The sequence below is a fragment of the Thalia democratica genome, chromosome 2 (genome assembly GCF_965202585.1).
Source record: "Thalia democratica chromosome 2, ktThaDemo2.hap1.1, whole genome shotgun sequence".
Lineage (NCBI taxonomy): Eukaryota > Metazoa > Chordata > Thaliacea > Salpida > Salpidae > Thalia > Thalia democratica.
Genome location: NC_139166.1, coordinates 45,024,642 through 45,041,712, shown reverse-complemented (window position 1 = coordinate 45,041,712; position 17,071 = coordinate 45,024,642). Strand labels below are relative to the sequence as shown.

The 17,071-nt window shown below is 26.2% G+C and overlaps 1 protein-coding gene across 1 annotated transcript; it reads right to left on the bottom strand.

Moving 5' to 3' along the window:
- Positions 1-1,114: 1,114 nt before the first annotated feature.
- On the bottom strand, positions 1,115-6,349 carry LOC145829521 (glyceraldehyde-3-phosphate dehydrogenase-like). The gene is made up of 4 exons (XM_082937347.1): positions 5,971-6,349; positions 4,423-4,517; positions 4,025-4,223; positions 1,115-1,750 (listed from the first exon to the last, which is right to left on the bottom strand). The coding sequence occupies exons 1-4, from the start codon at positions 6,305-6,307 to the stop codon at positions 1,377-1,379; spliced, it is 1,005 nt and encodes a 334-aa protein (XP_082793473.1). The 5' UTR covers positions 6,308-6,349; the 3' UTR covers positions 1,115-1,376.
- Positions 6,350-17,071: the final 10,722 nt, after the last annotated feature.

Genomic DNA, 17,071 nt, shown 5'->3' with positions numbered 1-17,071 from the left:
AAGTGACGAGTTATCCTACGTGATCAAATATTTGTTTTGTAATCTTGTATCAGCTACTTTTTAAGCACATATATCTCAAAACAAGTTTAGCCAAGTTAAATTAAGAAAATTTACCAAAAATAACATTTCAACTGCAATATGAGTTTGGAAAAATGCTGATTAAATCTTTTTTAAGATATTAAAAAAGGGGGAAATTTAATTTCTCAGAAAGGATATAGAATGAATAAATTGTCTTTAATATAGTATACTGTGGATGACACTGACTAAAACTCAACTAGTTGAACACGTAATTCACAACTGAGCACGTGTTATAAAAAAAAAATGCCCGGAGGTTAAATAAACTATTAGCAATGAAAATGTTCAGTTTTAGGTAGAATTTTTTATTTAGTTTTTTTTTTACATTTGTTTCCAAGTTACCATTTGCTTTTATTTAACATGTGTAACTGAGAAATATTGTTAAGCAATCAAAATAAGGAAGTTCAACAGGTTCCCTTCGGAAGTAGAGCAAACTTAAATTTATATTATTTAAAAATAATCTTATTTAGTCTTCCTAGTAATTTTTTTAGGAAATTTAGTTTATCTATTTAAGATTCAAGTATAACATTAAGTAACTTTACGATGATATACTTAATTCTTTGTTGGATTAATTTAATTTCCTAAACAAAATTTATTGGTCAAGATATTTTTACTTACATTTATTTTCTGTTGATTGTTCAAAGAAATTATTTTTTAATAATAAAAAGAAAACTTCCTAAAAATTGCAGGTAAATAAAAGACAGACTTTTATTATTTTTTTAAGGAAGACAATTGGCCTTAAAATTTTCTCCTTTATACGTTTGTATTAAAAATAATATTTACGAAATTGACTATATCTCAAAAAACTATAGATTTTTTTTTTACCTGAAACTTATTTTATAATTAATACTTATAAATTTCATAACTACTTTTATATTTACTTTGGCTTTAATTTATAACAGGTAATTGTAGGTTTTACTTGACTAAAAATACATTAAATATTATCAAATAAACTTGTAGAGAATATGAATATTCTGTAAAACCATTAAATTTTTCTTTTTAATACTCAATATTAAATGCTTATAATTACATAACAACATTTATATTAATACATTGTGTTTATTAAGTGCAAACAAGCAATATAAAACTGATGCTAACTCAAAACATGATGCAAAAACGAATTAATCAGGCATCGACTAATAGTTGTGTAGAATTTTTCTGTGCACAGCAGAACTAACAGAATGCTACAGAATGATATTCAACTTATTATACAGCTGGTAACTAAAAAAAATTTAAAAGGTTACTAGTATCATATCAATATTTAAGCATATTATACAGTATTAATAATTTCTCTATTTAACTTATTCTTTAGAGAACATATAGCTCATGAGATCGACAACTCTGTTGGAGTATCCAAACTCATTATCATACCAGCTGACCAGTTTGACAAAGTTGTCATTGAGTGGAACGCCTGCTCCAGCATCAAATATTGAAGAGTGGGTGTCACCGTTGAAATCACTTGATACAACTTGTTCCTCAGTGTAACCCATCACACCTTTCATGCTTCCCTCGCTAGCTTTCTTGATGGCTGCTTTGATGTCATCGTATGTTGCAGCTTTTTCCAATCTCACGGTGAGGTCAACAACCGAAACGTTTGGTGTAGGAACACGGAATGCCATTCCAGTTAATTTTCCGTTCAATTCTGGAATAACCTTTCCTACAGCTTTTGCTGCACCTATTATTTGAAATTTGTTAATTTTTTTCTCATTCACAGCTTTTTATTCGATTATAAATTGAAAAAAATTAAAAATAACATAATAAATCACAACAATAAAAATTATTTTTTTAATTTTACATATATTAATATTAAAAAAATTTAAGATTATTATTTATTCTCCTTCACTAAATTTAAGAAATCTTTTTGTTAAATTAAAAACTAGAACTAAAATAATATACAACTACCTATATTTTGTATTTTAAGATATTGTAATTCAAACAAATTTGTTACTACTATTGTTTTTTACAACAAAAAAAAACAATAATACTAATTAATACATTTATTTCTGCCTAACTTAATACATTTAAAAGCTTAAAATATAATTTGGTGTGAGCAAAGTTCATTAACTGACATACCATTTTGATAGCTTAAAATTAAAGATTTTGTTTATAAATCACAAGGTTGCTACTCTTAAAAGCAAAAAATCCAGTCTGTTAGATCAATCTAGCCAGAGTTTATGGCAACCATGAAACATTTTTTATTTTTGTTATTGAAATTTCTTCAAGTTAAATTCTATTAATTATGGAAAATGTAGCTTAACATGCAGAATTATTTTAAGAGCAACTCCTTTAAACAATAAACAATTTACTTATCAATAGTTCTTTTTTTTAAATTAAGGGTGGACACTTGTTTTAGAGAAATGTCTTCCAGGTTTTTGAAAGTGCACGTTTTTGGGTCTATTTTCGTTTAAAGTTAAGTTTAAAAACTGTGTTAACTAGTAAAAGTAAAAAACAACCGAAAAGATACTGTAAAGCTACTTTCAATGTGTTTTTTATTCAAAAAAAATTTATGATGACAAAAACTTTTAATCTATATTTAATGATAGACTTTTCGTGTCAAATTTAAATTTTACTACTTATTATGTAAAAGTTGTTTAAAATTTCAACATTTAAGGTTTTGTAGACACCCTAAAAAATGCTCAACTTCAACATTGAATTTCTCTCACTTTTTATGAGTAATAACATTTTATTTTTCTTGAATAGAACGTACCGCTTTCTATAAAACTGAATATATAACTTAAATTGTGGTTTATTTTTAAAACCTGGTATATTTGAAAATTATGTTTCAAGGTGTTAAGCAATATCTACTAGAAAAAAATATATATAAGTTATGTTATTTGTTTTATGTTATTTAAATTTTAACTATGAATTTAATATGTGGACAGAATAGGTTTTCCTTGTTTTGTTGTTTACTACAACAGTCTGTGAAGCAATTACTATTCAATAAAAATTTAAGATTTGATTAATGTTAAATATCATCAATTTGTGCCCTAAAGTTTAATCATTAAGACTTTTTATCAATTTCAATTTTACTTTTTAAATATACTCCTTAAAAATTTTACAAAATCATAAATTTTTCATATAAAATATTAAATGTACTTTTTAAGATTTTAACTAATAAGCTTTTATTATTAGCTTAATTGAAATTCATATAATCCGTGTTATAGTTGGGCATTCTAGAAAACTACAAAAATTACTAAAATCAGTAACTTGTTTATTGTCTCCTGTTATATACACTAAAATTAAAAAATTTAACTCAAATTTAAGTCAGCAATAAAAATATGATCACTTCACAGTAGGTGGCAAGCTGCTATGTAGTTTTTTAATGAATAGGAAACCAAACCAATGTTGTTACCAATTTGGATAAAACTGGGATTTCTAGTTTGCAAAAATTTTTTTGTTGAAGTATTTAAGAAGCTAGATACTAGATAAGATTAAGTGCGACCAGATTTTGCTTTTTTTTAAGTCAAAATTACCTCAAAACATTGCATTTTTATACTTTTAATTATAAATTTACTAAACTTCACAATAATATAACAATGAGACTTACATTTATGATATTTTTTAAAACCTTTTTTTATGATATGGTATTGATGTTCTAAAAATTTAACCAAGTTTTATTTCTTTTTTTTTTCCCCTTTTTTTGAACATTTAATTGTACTTTCAGGGCAATATTAAAAGTAATATATATCAATATGCCTGTTAAATACTTCAATTTTAATTGTTTCGTAAACGTAAGCACAAAAACTAGTAGGATTGAAAACTTACATAATTTATAAAACACTTAATTAAGAAAAGAATCAAAACCAGTTCTAAAAACAATAAACCCAGTCCTATCTAACTATGTAAAAGACTTGGCTTGATTTTCTAGTCACCAAAAAAATCACCTCTTTTCAGTTAACTGTGTAGTTAAAAGAGTATTTTCAAAAATATACTAGAAAGTTTTACAAACCAGTAGAAGCCGGAATGATGTTTTGAGCAGCTCCTCTTCCATCTCTCCATTTCTTTCCACTTGGACCATCAACAGTTTTTTGAGTGGCAGTGTAGCTATGCACTGTTGTCATCAATCCTTCAACTATGACAAAGTTATCATTAACGATTTTTGCCAATGGGGCCAAGCAGTTTGTTGTGCAAGAAGCATTTGAGACAACCTAACATATTAAAAAGTTTGGTTTTTGAAGTAAATTTGAAACAAGCACAATTTTTTAGACTAATATATACTTAACAATACAATAAAACTAAGCAAGATATAAAACAACGCTCAAATCATAATAACTACTCAATCAAATATAAAACAAAAAAAAAACTTTTTAAATTTTAACTTCCATTTGTAACAAACTTTTTACAAACCTTTTCGTCTTTGTTATAACTTTCATTGTTTACTCCCATTACAAACATTGGTGCATCTGCTGATGGTGCTGATATTATCACTCTTTCTGCTCCACCTTGTTAAAATGAATAAATTTTATATAAGTAAATTCAGTAATCTCAAAAAAGACCACAGTCAAGAGAACAATAATAATTTTAATAATAATAAAATAAATAAAGTTGTTTTGTAATAATTTATCATCAATAAGTTGTTAGTTATAAATATTCAAAAACTACTTTCTCATAATTTCCTAAACAAAATAATTGGAATATACAAAAATAACAACAATTTGCACAGTACTTGCTTTATTTTATACTGTAAATTACTTATCAATATATATTGTATATAATATTAGTTATGTATTATAATCATGACTTATATTAAGTAAATACATATAAACATCATCTTAATAATCTATTCTTTTTTCCAGTACTTATTTTTCAGAAATCCTTAGAACTATGTTAATTGTTTAATTTGACACAGAGAAAGGTGCGTTAGTTGTTAAAGCAAATACTGTTTAAGTTGTGTTATCAATTAATTACTAGATATTATGCAATTATTTTTAAAATTCTAATTTTTTTTTTTTAACATTTAGGTTTCTTACTGGAGGAGAGTTCTGATAAAGGACATTATTTTTAGCAAGTTTAAATTTTAGCAAGTTTAAAATTCTAATTTTTTTTTATTTTAACATTTAGGTTTCTTACTGGAGGAGAGTTCTGATAAAGGACATTATTTTTAGCAAGTTACTGCACATAAAGTTATTAAAACTTGTACACTTATCATTTAAAATCACTATTTAACCTTAATAAGATATAAAATAAGAAGTTAAAAATTATTTTAATATTATACAACTTTAGCAACTATCTTTTAACGACAGTAAACATCAAATAATTAAATAGCTTATTTAAATATAAAATTTTACCTTACAGATATTTCGGCCTTAAAAAATATTCCTTAATTAATTTACATAACCTTCAATTGTTTTTAGTGATCTCTTAAGAGGTTTAATTATCTATTTGTTTCAAATTCAACTTCTTTTAGAATAAGTCAATTGCAAACAAAAAATCTAATAATGTAAAAATACTAATAAGGTGATTTAGAAGTCAATACTATAAATTGAAAACTTAAAATACTCCTAGACTGATGACAAAAATAAGTTAAGTAGTCTAACAGTGTAAAACAAGAAGTGATGACAGCATAATAATACTGTTGTCAATTAAATGTTAATGTTTAAAATGTGTTCATCAGTTTCAACCAGACTTATTAATGAAGTTAATGAGAAATGGCAATCTTCTAAATATTTTAGAATCTTTTAGCAAGTTTTGTTTGCTAAAAATAAAATTTTATTTGACATTTTCTTTGCATCCTAAAAAATTAAACCTTACATTTATATAATACAATCCTGTATGGAGTCTTATTTCAATAAAAGAAATATTATAAGCCATTAAATATTGTATACATTTAAAACAATTATCAGTATAAATCAGACATTTAAAATAAAAACATATTGAATATTTGTTTGGAAATACCTGCTAAATGTGCTGAAGCTTTTTCTTTGGTTGTGAATACTCCAGTAGATTCTACAACGTATTTAGCTTCAGCACTCTTCCAATTTATGTTTTTTGGGTCACGTTCACTGAAAACTTTTATTTTCATACCGTCAATAACCAGCATACCATTTTCTTCCTTGACCTCACCATCAAACTTTCCATGAGTAGAGTCATGTTTGAACATGTACACCATGTAATCAAGACTGATAAATGGATCATTGATTGCAACAACTTGTATGCCTTCTTTTTTGCATGCTGCCCTGGTAACCAGACGTCCAATTCTACCGAATCCGTTGATTCCTACCTTAAGTACCATATTTGCTTTGACCTGTATAAGTTTGCAAAATATTTGAACTTATAAAGCTTATTTCTGATGACCTACGAAATTTGCACAATTTGGACTTTTACTTTACAACGTCAGAAGTTTTTGATTACGTTACTAAATAAATAATGATGACTAAAGCTAAAAACTTACAGAAAGTTAGGATCCCATGACATTACGACTCTAGACCAAATACCTTTTACTAGACATTGTGGACACAGAGAAAAAAAAATTTAAGTAAACATTTTATACAACTATTTTTATTTTTTAAATAGGATAAAACGAAATTTTAGGTAAAAATTACTTAAAATAATAATTAATATTTAACTAAAATATTTGAATCATATAATTTAAAGACATATTTTGTTAAAGATTTGATGATTAATAACATTAGAATAATAAAGAAAGATCATCTTTTTAGTTGTGTTTTGCTTTTTACTAGTTTGCATTTGATTAAATTAGTTGAGTATTAATTTAAAACAGCAAAAAAAGTCTTTTTAATGAAACCCTTATGAAAACTATGTATATAAATTCAAAAGCTACGTATATCAGGTAGAAAAACCAACCGAATATTTTGATTAGAAATAAACAATTTCTAAGATGGCGTGCATAATGTTTTTGTTTTTTTTTGACAAAAGAAAAATATTATTTTAGAGATATGTTTTTGCGCGAGCCGATTTACTTTTACTAAAATTTTGTTTTACTATCAATTTAAAAACTTATTTTACTTATAATTAAGTTCATATATACTTACAAAACCTTACTAATTTTTTTTTTTACTTTATTCCCTTTTTACATACAACTTTATTAAACTAAAAAGCAAGTCGCATTCCTGTTAAATTTGCTCAAATTTTCCTGTATTTTTATCCACCTTATTCTAGTTGCTATGAAACTTTAGTTATAATAAGTTAAATTTTTGCTGTGAAATATTGCTGTTTTTTTCAATGTACCAGTTATAATTATTCAAACTGTTCTAATAAAAAACATAAAAGTTCTAGGTATATACTATATAGGTTTTGGTTTGGTATGTTGGTGAAGGAATGTTTGTGTGTAGCTTCATGACCGAAAGATCTTTCTATACCCAGGTCCTTCGACCGAAATATTTGAGCGTTGATTTTGTTATCGTGTTAAATGAACTTATATAATAATAACGTTTAAGGATATAAGTGCTTTAAAAAGTTTTTAAACTGAAATTTGTATTACAAAAATAATTTTTAAAGTTTCACAACAAAATATTTTTAATTTTTGATTGCCTCCTTGATATTATAACTTTAAATAAGATTCAAAAATCACAATTTCATTTAAGAAAGTTTTTTGTTAATTTTAAGAAACCTTTTTGAATATAATATGTATAAGCAAAAAACATTTTTTTGTTACATTATCTATTTTAATTTTCATTATTATTTTCACAAACTTTTTCAATATAAAAAATTATAAGTCGTGATTATATGATAAGATTAATTTAAAAATAGTAGTTGAATGAAGAGTTTAAAACTAAGTTGAAGAGACTATGGCGTGTAAAAATAAGATTTAAATAAATACAAAAACAAATTTGGTTATAGTCAGGTATCGTCAAACTGTAGTCTGCAGGCAAAATGCTGCCCATGAAGCGGCCTGCGAGCATGCAAATGTAGCACAAGAATTTATATAATTAAACCCTGCACTTGATATTTCAACTTTGAGGTTCAAAGTTAAAAGCAAAACCTGGAATTACGACTGCAGCCCGCATTTTAGAAATTTGGCCGGTTACTATCAAATGCCTGGCGACCCCTGGTTATAGAGAACAATATTTAAACCAAAATGTTCATATTACTAAATATTTAATAACGAGTGTGAAGTTAGCTTGGTAACGTTTTTCAAGAATTTAAAAAAAAAGTTCAAATTTTAGACCCAGCTATTTTCCTTATCTTAATTGCTAAATAGAAACTTTTTTTTTATTTTAGAGAACTGTCCTTTGTCTTCAATTTAAAAAAAAAATCCATTGGATTGGGGCTTGAACTTTAGTGTGGGGCCCCTTAAAAAAAATGAGTTTTTTTTTGTCATTTTTTACTTAGCTGGAATAAAGAAAAAAATTAAAAACGTTACCAAGCTAACTTCACACTCGTTAGTTAATAATGTTGCTATACCATTCGATCAAATTTAAGTATTTAACTAAGGCCGTTGATCTTCATTTCTGTAAAGTTTACTCTTTTACATCGTCTTTAAACTCTAAAGAGTTTTGTACTGAGTTTTGACAGTACATGCTTAAACTTTGAACATTATTAACTGTTTACTATTTGGCAAAACTTACTTAACTTTTGTTCAATATAACTGAGTTAAATAATGTATTTGTCTACTAAATCTTACTTTAATACGTCATATTACCTTCTACTTATTTTTAAAGTTTTTCATGTCGAAGACTTTTATGAAAAAAAAAGCTAAACAATAAAAAGAGAAAGAGTAACTTTTGCCAATAAATGTTACATATTTATTATGTAAAGTTTTAAAAGATATTTATTAAGTAAAATACACCTTATTAAAGAAAAAAATTGTCAAAATGGTAGCGAATGAAACAACTTTTTTTAAATAACGCTTTAAATATTTAAAACAATAGTTTATGCTTAAAAACGTATACTAAATTAGAGAAGCACTGAAATAAAATCTATATCACACTTTCAACAAATACATTAACGATATAAACTATTTTTGTTATACACAGGGTTGCCACTTTACCTGGAAACCTGGAAAAACCTGGTATTTTTAATAATTTAATAATTTTCAGTTGTAAAATTTTGATTTGACATAAAAAATCTATCAAATAATAAAAATTTTTTTGTCATCATCAAAAATTTGGTTTATTAAAAAACACATTTAAAGTAACTTTACAGTATCTTTTCAATATTTTTATACTATTTAACACAGTTTCTTAAATATAAATCAACTTAAAACTAAAAATAGACCCAAAAACGTGTACTTTTAAAAACTTGGAAGAAATTTGGAAACCTGGAAAAAAATATAAAAAACAATTGGCAACCCTGTATACATTCAAACTTTAAAAATGTTTAAAGTCAAGTTTTCAATTTTTATGACTACAATGGATTAAATTGTCATAGTTTACCAACTATAATATTAGTTATATATTGCGTCTTGAACTTAAAATAAAAATTACTACACTTTATTAAAAATGATTATGTAATAAATGTATGATTTAGAAATTTAAAAAAATAACAAACTTGAGAAAAACGCAAAAGAGTACCATCTGGAAAGTATACGACAGTTTAAATCAGGGTTTCCCAAAGTGGGCGATATCGCCCCCCTAGGGGCGATTTTAGCAAGTCGGGGGGCGATAATTAGTAAGGGGGCGAAAGGGTGGGCGATAACTAGTAAGGGGGCGAAAAGGGGGCGAAAAGGGGGCGATTTAAAAATTTTGGGCTGTCATAAAATTTTTATTTTTTATATTGCTATTTTATTAATTTTAGATTGCTGTTAAATATTTGATCCTGAGGTAAAACTAAAACAAAAAATTTTTATTTTATTTATGTAAAATATAGAGAAAAAAATCAAGTACTTATGACTTTTACTTTCAAGTAAATTACATATTTTCATTCATATATTTTCTTATTTAACAATTACATAGATCATAGACGATCGGAATCCCTCCCACCATTTTATAACCTGACATATATCTTATTTTAGATCATAAATGGTTTGTAAAAATCTACGTTATATATTATTAAGGTTCTAGGTAAACTGGTAGCCCTGTATACTTTTATTTTTGTTGGAAATATCATGAGGTGATAGTTATATCACCACATCAAGTTTCCAATAGTTTTTTGAAAAGTCACTAGTTAGACTTAGAAATAAAACTATACAGAGTTGCCAATTTACCTAGAAACCTGGAAAAACCTTGAATTTGACAATTTAGACAGAAAAAAACCTAAAAAAACTGGAATTTTTAACAATTTCAACATATAAAGTAGTAAAATTTCGATTTGACACAAAAAAGCTATCATATAGATAAAAATATGGATCCGTTCGACGCAGATCTTTTTGAATTAAACGACTTACAGGAAACCTTCTCAGACTTACAAACTAACCTTGAACTTAAAATAAATTTTTCCAAAGAACGATATGAAAGCTTTTGAACTCAACAAAATAAGGCAAAAGTATCCAATCATTTTAGAGGAATTTAGATTGTTGTTTATAGTTTTTCCTTCTAGCTATGTTGTTGAGAAAGCTTTCAGTTCAATTATCAAGATCTTGAGCAAAAGATCTAATCTAGATATTTTAAAGGAGGCTTTATTTTACTGATTAAGAATCACACTAGAAAAACTTGCAAGCAGTCATGAACCTCATCCTTCACATTATATTAGACTTCAGTAGCAGACATTATTTTATGAAAGTTTTTTTATTTTATTTGATCTTTTAAAATACTTCTTATTTAACCTGGTTTGTATGGTATTTGAGTAGTCGTTTTGTAATAAAAAAATTATTAAGTTATTTATTTTACAACAGGTTTGCATAATGCCTAATAAATACTAATTACGGTAGACTTCCTCTTGAGTTCGCACTTTTACCAAAAAAAAAAGCACATTTATATTTTCTAAAATTTAATTTAAATAAAGTCTTTTACTAACTAAGTATTAATAAAACAAAAAATACATATAATTTAATAGCTTATATAATCTATTTTTTTATGAATGTTTGTTTTATGTTTTAGTTGATTTCATGTTTATGCATAATGTTATTGCATATAACATATTTAAATTTATTATTTTGTAACAAAAAATGGTAATAATTTTTGAGTTTGTACTTTTTGACTTTGTTCAAAGTGCGAACTCAAGCGGAAGTCTACTGTATTTATTAAATGGTTTATGTTTTAAATCTTTAAATAATTTTATTTTGACTTGGTTAATTTTGTAGTTTATATTTTTCGTTTTACATTACACGAAAAGTTTTTATAACATAGTGATAAAAGTATTTGTTTAAAAAAATTATTTAACCTATTTTTGTTATTACTTGTTTAATCTGTATAAATAAAAAAATCTTGATAACCATTAAAGTTTTTATTTCAAAAGTGTTTTTTTGGTTTTAAAAGAGTATAGATTTGAGGTCTCTATTTGAAATGACTTCAAATTTTTCATTTAAAAGATTCTTAAACTCAATTTTATTTTCTAACTTAATTTATTTCTGTTAAAAAATCTATATATATTAAGGAATTTTAAACTACTAATACAACTGTTTTTTGTTTTATCTAAATTTCAATATATTAGCAATAAGAATGTGTTGTTTATTTTAATAGATCAACACTAGCTTTTAGTTTTTCAGTAGTTTCTTCTGGTAAATTATTATAGGCTAATAACTAGAGAAAAAATAAATTTAAACAGTATTAAATAGGCCATCAAAAAGACTGCTGCAGTTACAAAACAAAATTTTAACCTTATTAAAAGAATTTTAATCGATTACTTTCTGTTCACAGAATTAACTGTAAAACTTTTGATTTTTTTTTGAATTTAAATTAGGAAAAAAGAAAATGTTAAAATTAAGGTTTAGTTTCCTAAAGTTTTTCCAAGTCAAATACTATTTAATGGTATTCTACTATAAAACATATAGTTTATAAAGTTTAATATTAAGTTTTTAACTTTACAACTAACTTGCTTATGATATATCATAGCATTGAAATTAATAACTTTACTGCATTAACTGAAGCTGTTGATGAAACCACTTTTCATGTGAGATAATCAACCAGTCGGTCAAACTTCCTCAAACTACATCAGAAATTATTTTTACTTTATTATTTGTAAAATAAACTATTCATTCTTTTATAGTTTTTTAATCTCTGGTATAGTAATTTTAGAATATGCCTATCTATAAAATAGTTCAAATATTTTGTGCGGCTTAAATAAGTTACTTAGTATTAACTTCTAAATGTCCGAAATTCGTTATATGAGAGATTATTATGTCAGGTTTAAGTTAAGATTTCAGGTGGGTTACGGTTAAGATCCAGTCAAATTTCGACCCGCTTAATAACTTGAAAACTAATTGTGCAAAAAAAAAACAAAGTTTTTTGATACTTTTTAGTTTTTTGATACTTAATATTTTGAAATACATTTTCAATTTGGTTTTCAGTTCACAATAGAATTTCCTAGATCACAATAATATTCAATCATTTTATTACAACTTTGCTCGAGTTTTTAAATTTTCATATATGTTGTTTTTTTAAATTATGCAGCCTGCAATTACATTTTTTTAACGAGTTGAAACTTGAAAAGACTTTTTAGTAAATAGGAATTGCTGACTACAAAAGTTGTCCACCACTACCCTAAAAGTTTCATTAGTTTCAAAAAAATTCATATCTAAACAGGATTGATTACAGATTACACAAGGCTTTTTAATAATTAAGTACAGTATACTACCGCTTAAGTACGCATTTTTTTTGGTACGCATCACGCCTTAAGTACGCACTTTTCCAGAAAGACGAAGTAAAGGATATTATACTAGAACTTCAAGAAATTCCAGTTTTTTTTGCCTAAATTTTCAATCATCAAGTTTTTCCAGATTATTTTATGTTTCCAGGTAGAATGGCCAACCTGCTGAGTTAGCCTGATACTTTCACAACTTTTAAACTAGGGTGAGTAATCCTGAGTAGGCCAAGTGGCCTGAGATTGTGACAGTCCTGTTATTAAATGTTAACAAACTAAATACTTACGTTGTGGTTGCAGAAAAGTAAAAAGAATAATGATATTTGAGCTGTAATGCTATAAAATAAATAAATATAGAAGACAAAGTTAAAAAAACCTACATATACAAAATAGCTAGTCATAATTTAACTTAAATTTACATACATACTTTTCCTCTAACAAAACAAAATGTAGCTTAATATTTTATTTTAAATCATTGACTGACATTGACTTTCTATACTAAATGTATGTATTAATTTTGTAGAAGCTTTTTATAGAAAAAATAAATAATTTTAAAATCTATTAAAAAAACTTGCAAATTAGAATTATGTTTTAAATGTTATTTGAAATAAAAGACTTGTTTATTTGGCTTAATTATTTGGTGGCTAGTTGTAAGAAAGAAAACAAACAACTAAATTTCATATTATACTATATCGTCAAAAAGTACGCACTACCCGTGCTAAGTACGCACTTTTTGGTCGGGTTCAATTTGCGTACTTAAGCGGTAGTGTACTGTATTTTAATACACTTTACTGGGCTTATAAGAAAACAAATGTAACTTATTTTCTCAAGCTCTGTAAACTACTTGGAACACAGCCCAAAAGTGCGTGCATAAGAAGTACCAGACTAAATTACATTTCGAACACATTTTTTAGGCTCAAAAGTTTGTACTCAAGAGAAAAACTACTTTGTAAAATTTTGGGGGGCGATTGTTTTTCAAATTTCTGAAAAGGGGGCGATTTAGAAAATGAGTTTGGGAAACCCTGGTTTAAATAAAAACAATACAAGTATCACAAAAACAAATTTAATTTTATTTTTAAGTGTTTTGTGATAACCTGACCCTTTTTGCTTTTATTTGTGCAGTATATTAATGAAAAAGTAAAAAAAAATCTAGTATTAGAAAGCTTATAAAAAGCACTTGTAGAACTTTCAGTTCAAGATTACACATGGGAGTGACATAAAAACACTTTCTTTAAAATTTAATCAGTTTTGAACAATAAATTACAAAAAGTACATCTCGATTCTCTAAAAACGCTTGTCTGATCTAGAAATGAATTCCTTACTAAAATCATTTGTAAAAGGTATCACAACAAACCCAATCACTTTTTTTTTAACTGAGACAGATTAGTGTTTAAAAAAATTGAAAAGTTAAGAGGTATATGATTCATTAAGTTTATACTTTTAATATTATGACATCATATCAACAGAAAAAAACCCAAAAATTAATGCAGGTTCAAACCCCTCAACACTAATACATTTGAAAACTAATGAGTTTTACATCTCATAAATATAAAACTAAGTAAACCTATTAGTAATTAGTTTTTATGAACGTTTAAAAATATTTCAAGTTGTTTGCTAACTGAGCATATTTATCAAAAATTTCAATGTACTTAATTGTTCGAAACAAAAACTCAAACATATCTAAAGGTTAAAAAAAGTCTTTAGAATAGTTGTTATAACTTTAAAAATAGTACTAAACAATTATATTTGTAAAAAAAGTATTTACATAGAATACAAAAAAAAAACGGAGAAAAATAGCAAAGATATATAGTCGATAAAACAAACTACAAAGCATAAAATGGCTCTATTGTTATTTTACTCAAATTTAAAATACTTTTTATTCTCTATCAGCACTTTATCTTTATTTATATTGTCGATTAAAACTTTTCTTTTTATAATTTTTTTTAAAACAACTTACTTGTTATTATCAACGCTCATTTATTAAAAGTTGAAGCTAGACATCAAAACATAAGTAGGTTAAAAAAAACACATACGAAATAAGTGAGGAAAAAAGCATATTTAGGAGAATCTTGAAAGCCTGAAGATGGCCCTTTCTGCACAATTGTTTACGACAAGTTGAATTATTATCTTCTTAAATTTTTTCTATTCATCATCTTCAAGCCGTTTTGCTTAGACTTAAAGTTAAAAAAACTGCCTAGAAACTTGGTTACTATTAAAAAATTAAAGCTTAACTTGCTTGATAAAACAACTTATTTTTCAAAAAAAACACCGAGGGTTGTTATGAATATTAAAAAAAAGAACTATTATGAATGCTACTATACTTACTATACTGAATTAATTACTATACTTTTTTTGAATTAAATTACAAAAAAAAAGTAGTTAGAGAAATAAAAAATCATTTTGCAACTATACAATTTTTATAATAAAAAATTAGTACCGTTAAAAATGTTACGACAATAAAAAAATTAATATACTTTGCAAGAATAGTTTAGCTCATCTTGTAAAATATAAAATTTAATGTAGTATCTACCTTCTATTGAGTAGTAAGTTTATTAATAAAAAGAAATAGGAACAAGTTTTCTAGCCAAATACTACATATTACGCGAAAGTGGAGTAGATGTACAAAGTTCCTCAAGATTAAACAAACAATTGTTGGTAAAAATTCAAGTCAATAAGAATTGGAGATGAGATGCTACAGTTTATGAAATTCACCGTGGAACACATAAAAGAACACAGAAAATGGTAAATAGTTCGAGTAGTGATAAACTGAATTCTTGACAACAATCAGATGTTGTAATTATGTGGACAACAAAACAAATTTTGAGAATTATTTTAATTCTTCATTTTACTCTTTAGATGTTAGCTAATTTTCTAAAAGAGTCGAGGTTAAAGTTAGTCTCTAAATAAATAAAACCAAGTAGAAGAAATTCAACGTTATTTTCTTATAAAAGTCATCAAAAAGGCTTCTCTGTATTGAACTGTTCTTGACAATATGTTAAAATTAACCTAATTGGTGTACGACTCGAAAACCGAAACGATTTTTGTACGCCATAGAAATAATTATTTCTAGGGCTTTTTTTGTGTTCGGTAAGCATTATTTTTAAGTCAATAAGTTGCTCTGGTGCAATATCTATTGGTCGTGTTGACATGTTTTGGAAATTTATTTTTTTCAAGCTGTCTTATAAAACTGTGTTGGTATTTATTATTTCATAGTTTATTGAACGACAAAAAAAATGAACTCAAAATTAAGTACCTTAAGTACCTTAAGAACTAGGACCGGTGCGCGAAGAACCTTTCAGTTATCGAGTTGCACACTACATGGATACCTTTTAGAGTCTTGTTCAAGACTAATTTAAAAGCGCTTAAGATGGTTCAATATCTATAGAACAATATTACTTAATAATACCCTACATACATGGTCACGACAAGAAAGACGCAAAATATTGCTGCGTAATATTTTATGTAGAAGAAAACGAGCACCACATTTTGCTTCAGTGTAATCAAATACCACACAAAAACCAAGTGTGCGCATTTCCAAGTGTGAAATTTTTAAACGGCTTTCGAGGCTGTTATGTTGTGCCAATTATGTAGTTTAATTTTTCTCTTACGCCTGGCACTCTAAGTGATTATCATACACTTTAATTTATTTTTAGATAAATATTTGTTTAGGGCTAGCTGTTCTCAAGTTTTTGCTTTTTTTCTTCCTGTGGCTAAAAATTTTTATCTTCACCTTGCATGTCAACTGAAATGTGTTAAACAGCAGAAGAATATGAGTATTAGGGCACTTTATAAGTTTGTTTTGTTTTAGCTATTTTTTATTGCTTACTTTTATCTCTCTTTCCAAAATTTTATCTTTACCCCCGTACATAATTGACACAACTTTTGATTTTTGCGCTTATGTTTGGGACACATATTTTGGCAATTATTACTCCGTGTTGCAACTTTGAAAGTTAACATACTATCAAAGATACTTTATTTTTTTCTGTAGCTCTTAGAATTCTTGGTATAAATAGTTAACATTTCTGTTGTCTTTAGCAAAGCTGTATATCACGCCATCATTAAATAAACATTAGCCTTTACTACTCGACCATCAACAACAGTACATGTGACAATATGCGAGCTGGTTTAGTCGTTAACTTATCAGGCAGACATAGTCACGATGAACTGCTGTATAGGTCAAGCGTTGGCACTGAAGCGTTGGCTTGTGGTTACAACCAAAAAACTGACTTACAAATCATTCACAACTCAATATCTTTTAATGTGAGGTTATAGTTTATGCTCGTTTTATCCTTTAACTAGTAGTTATTTCGGCAACCTTCAGAAAAGCTGGGATGTTTTCAATTGTGCTATCAATTGT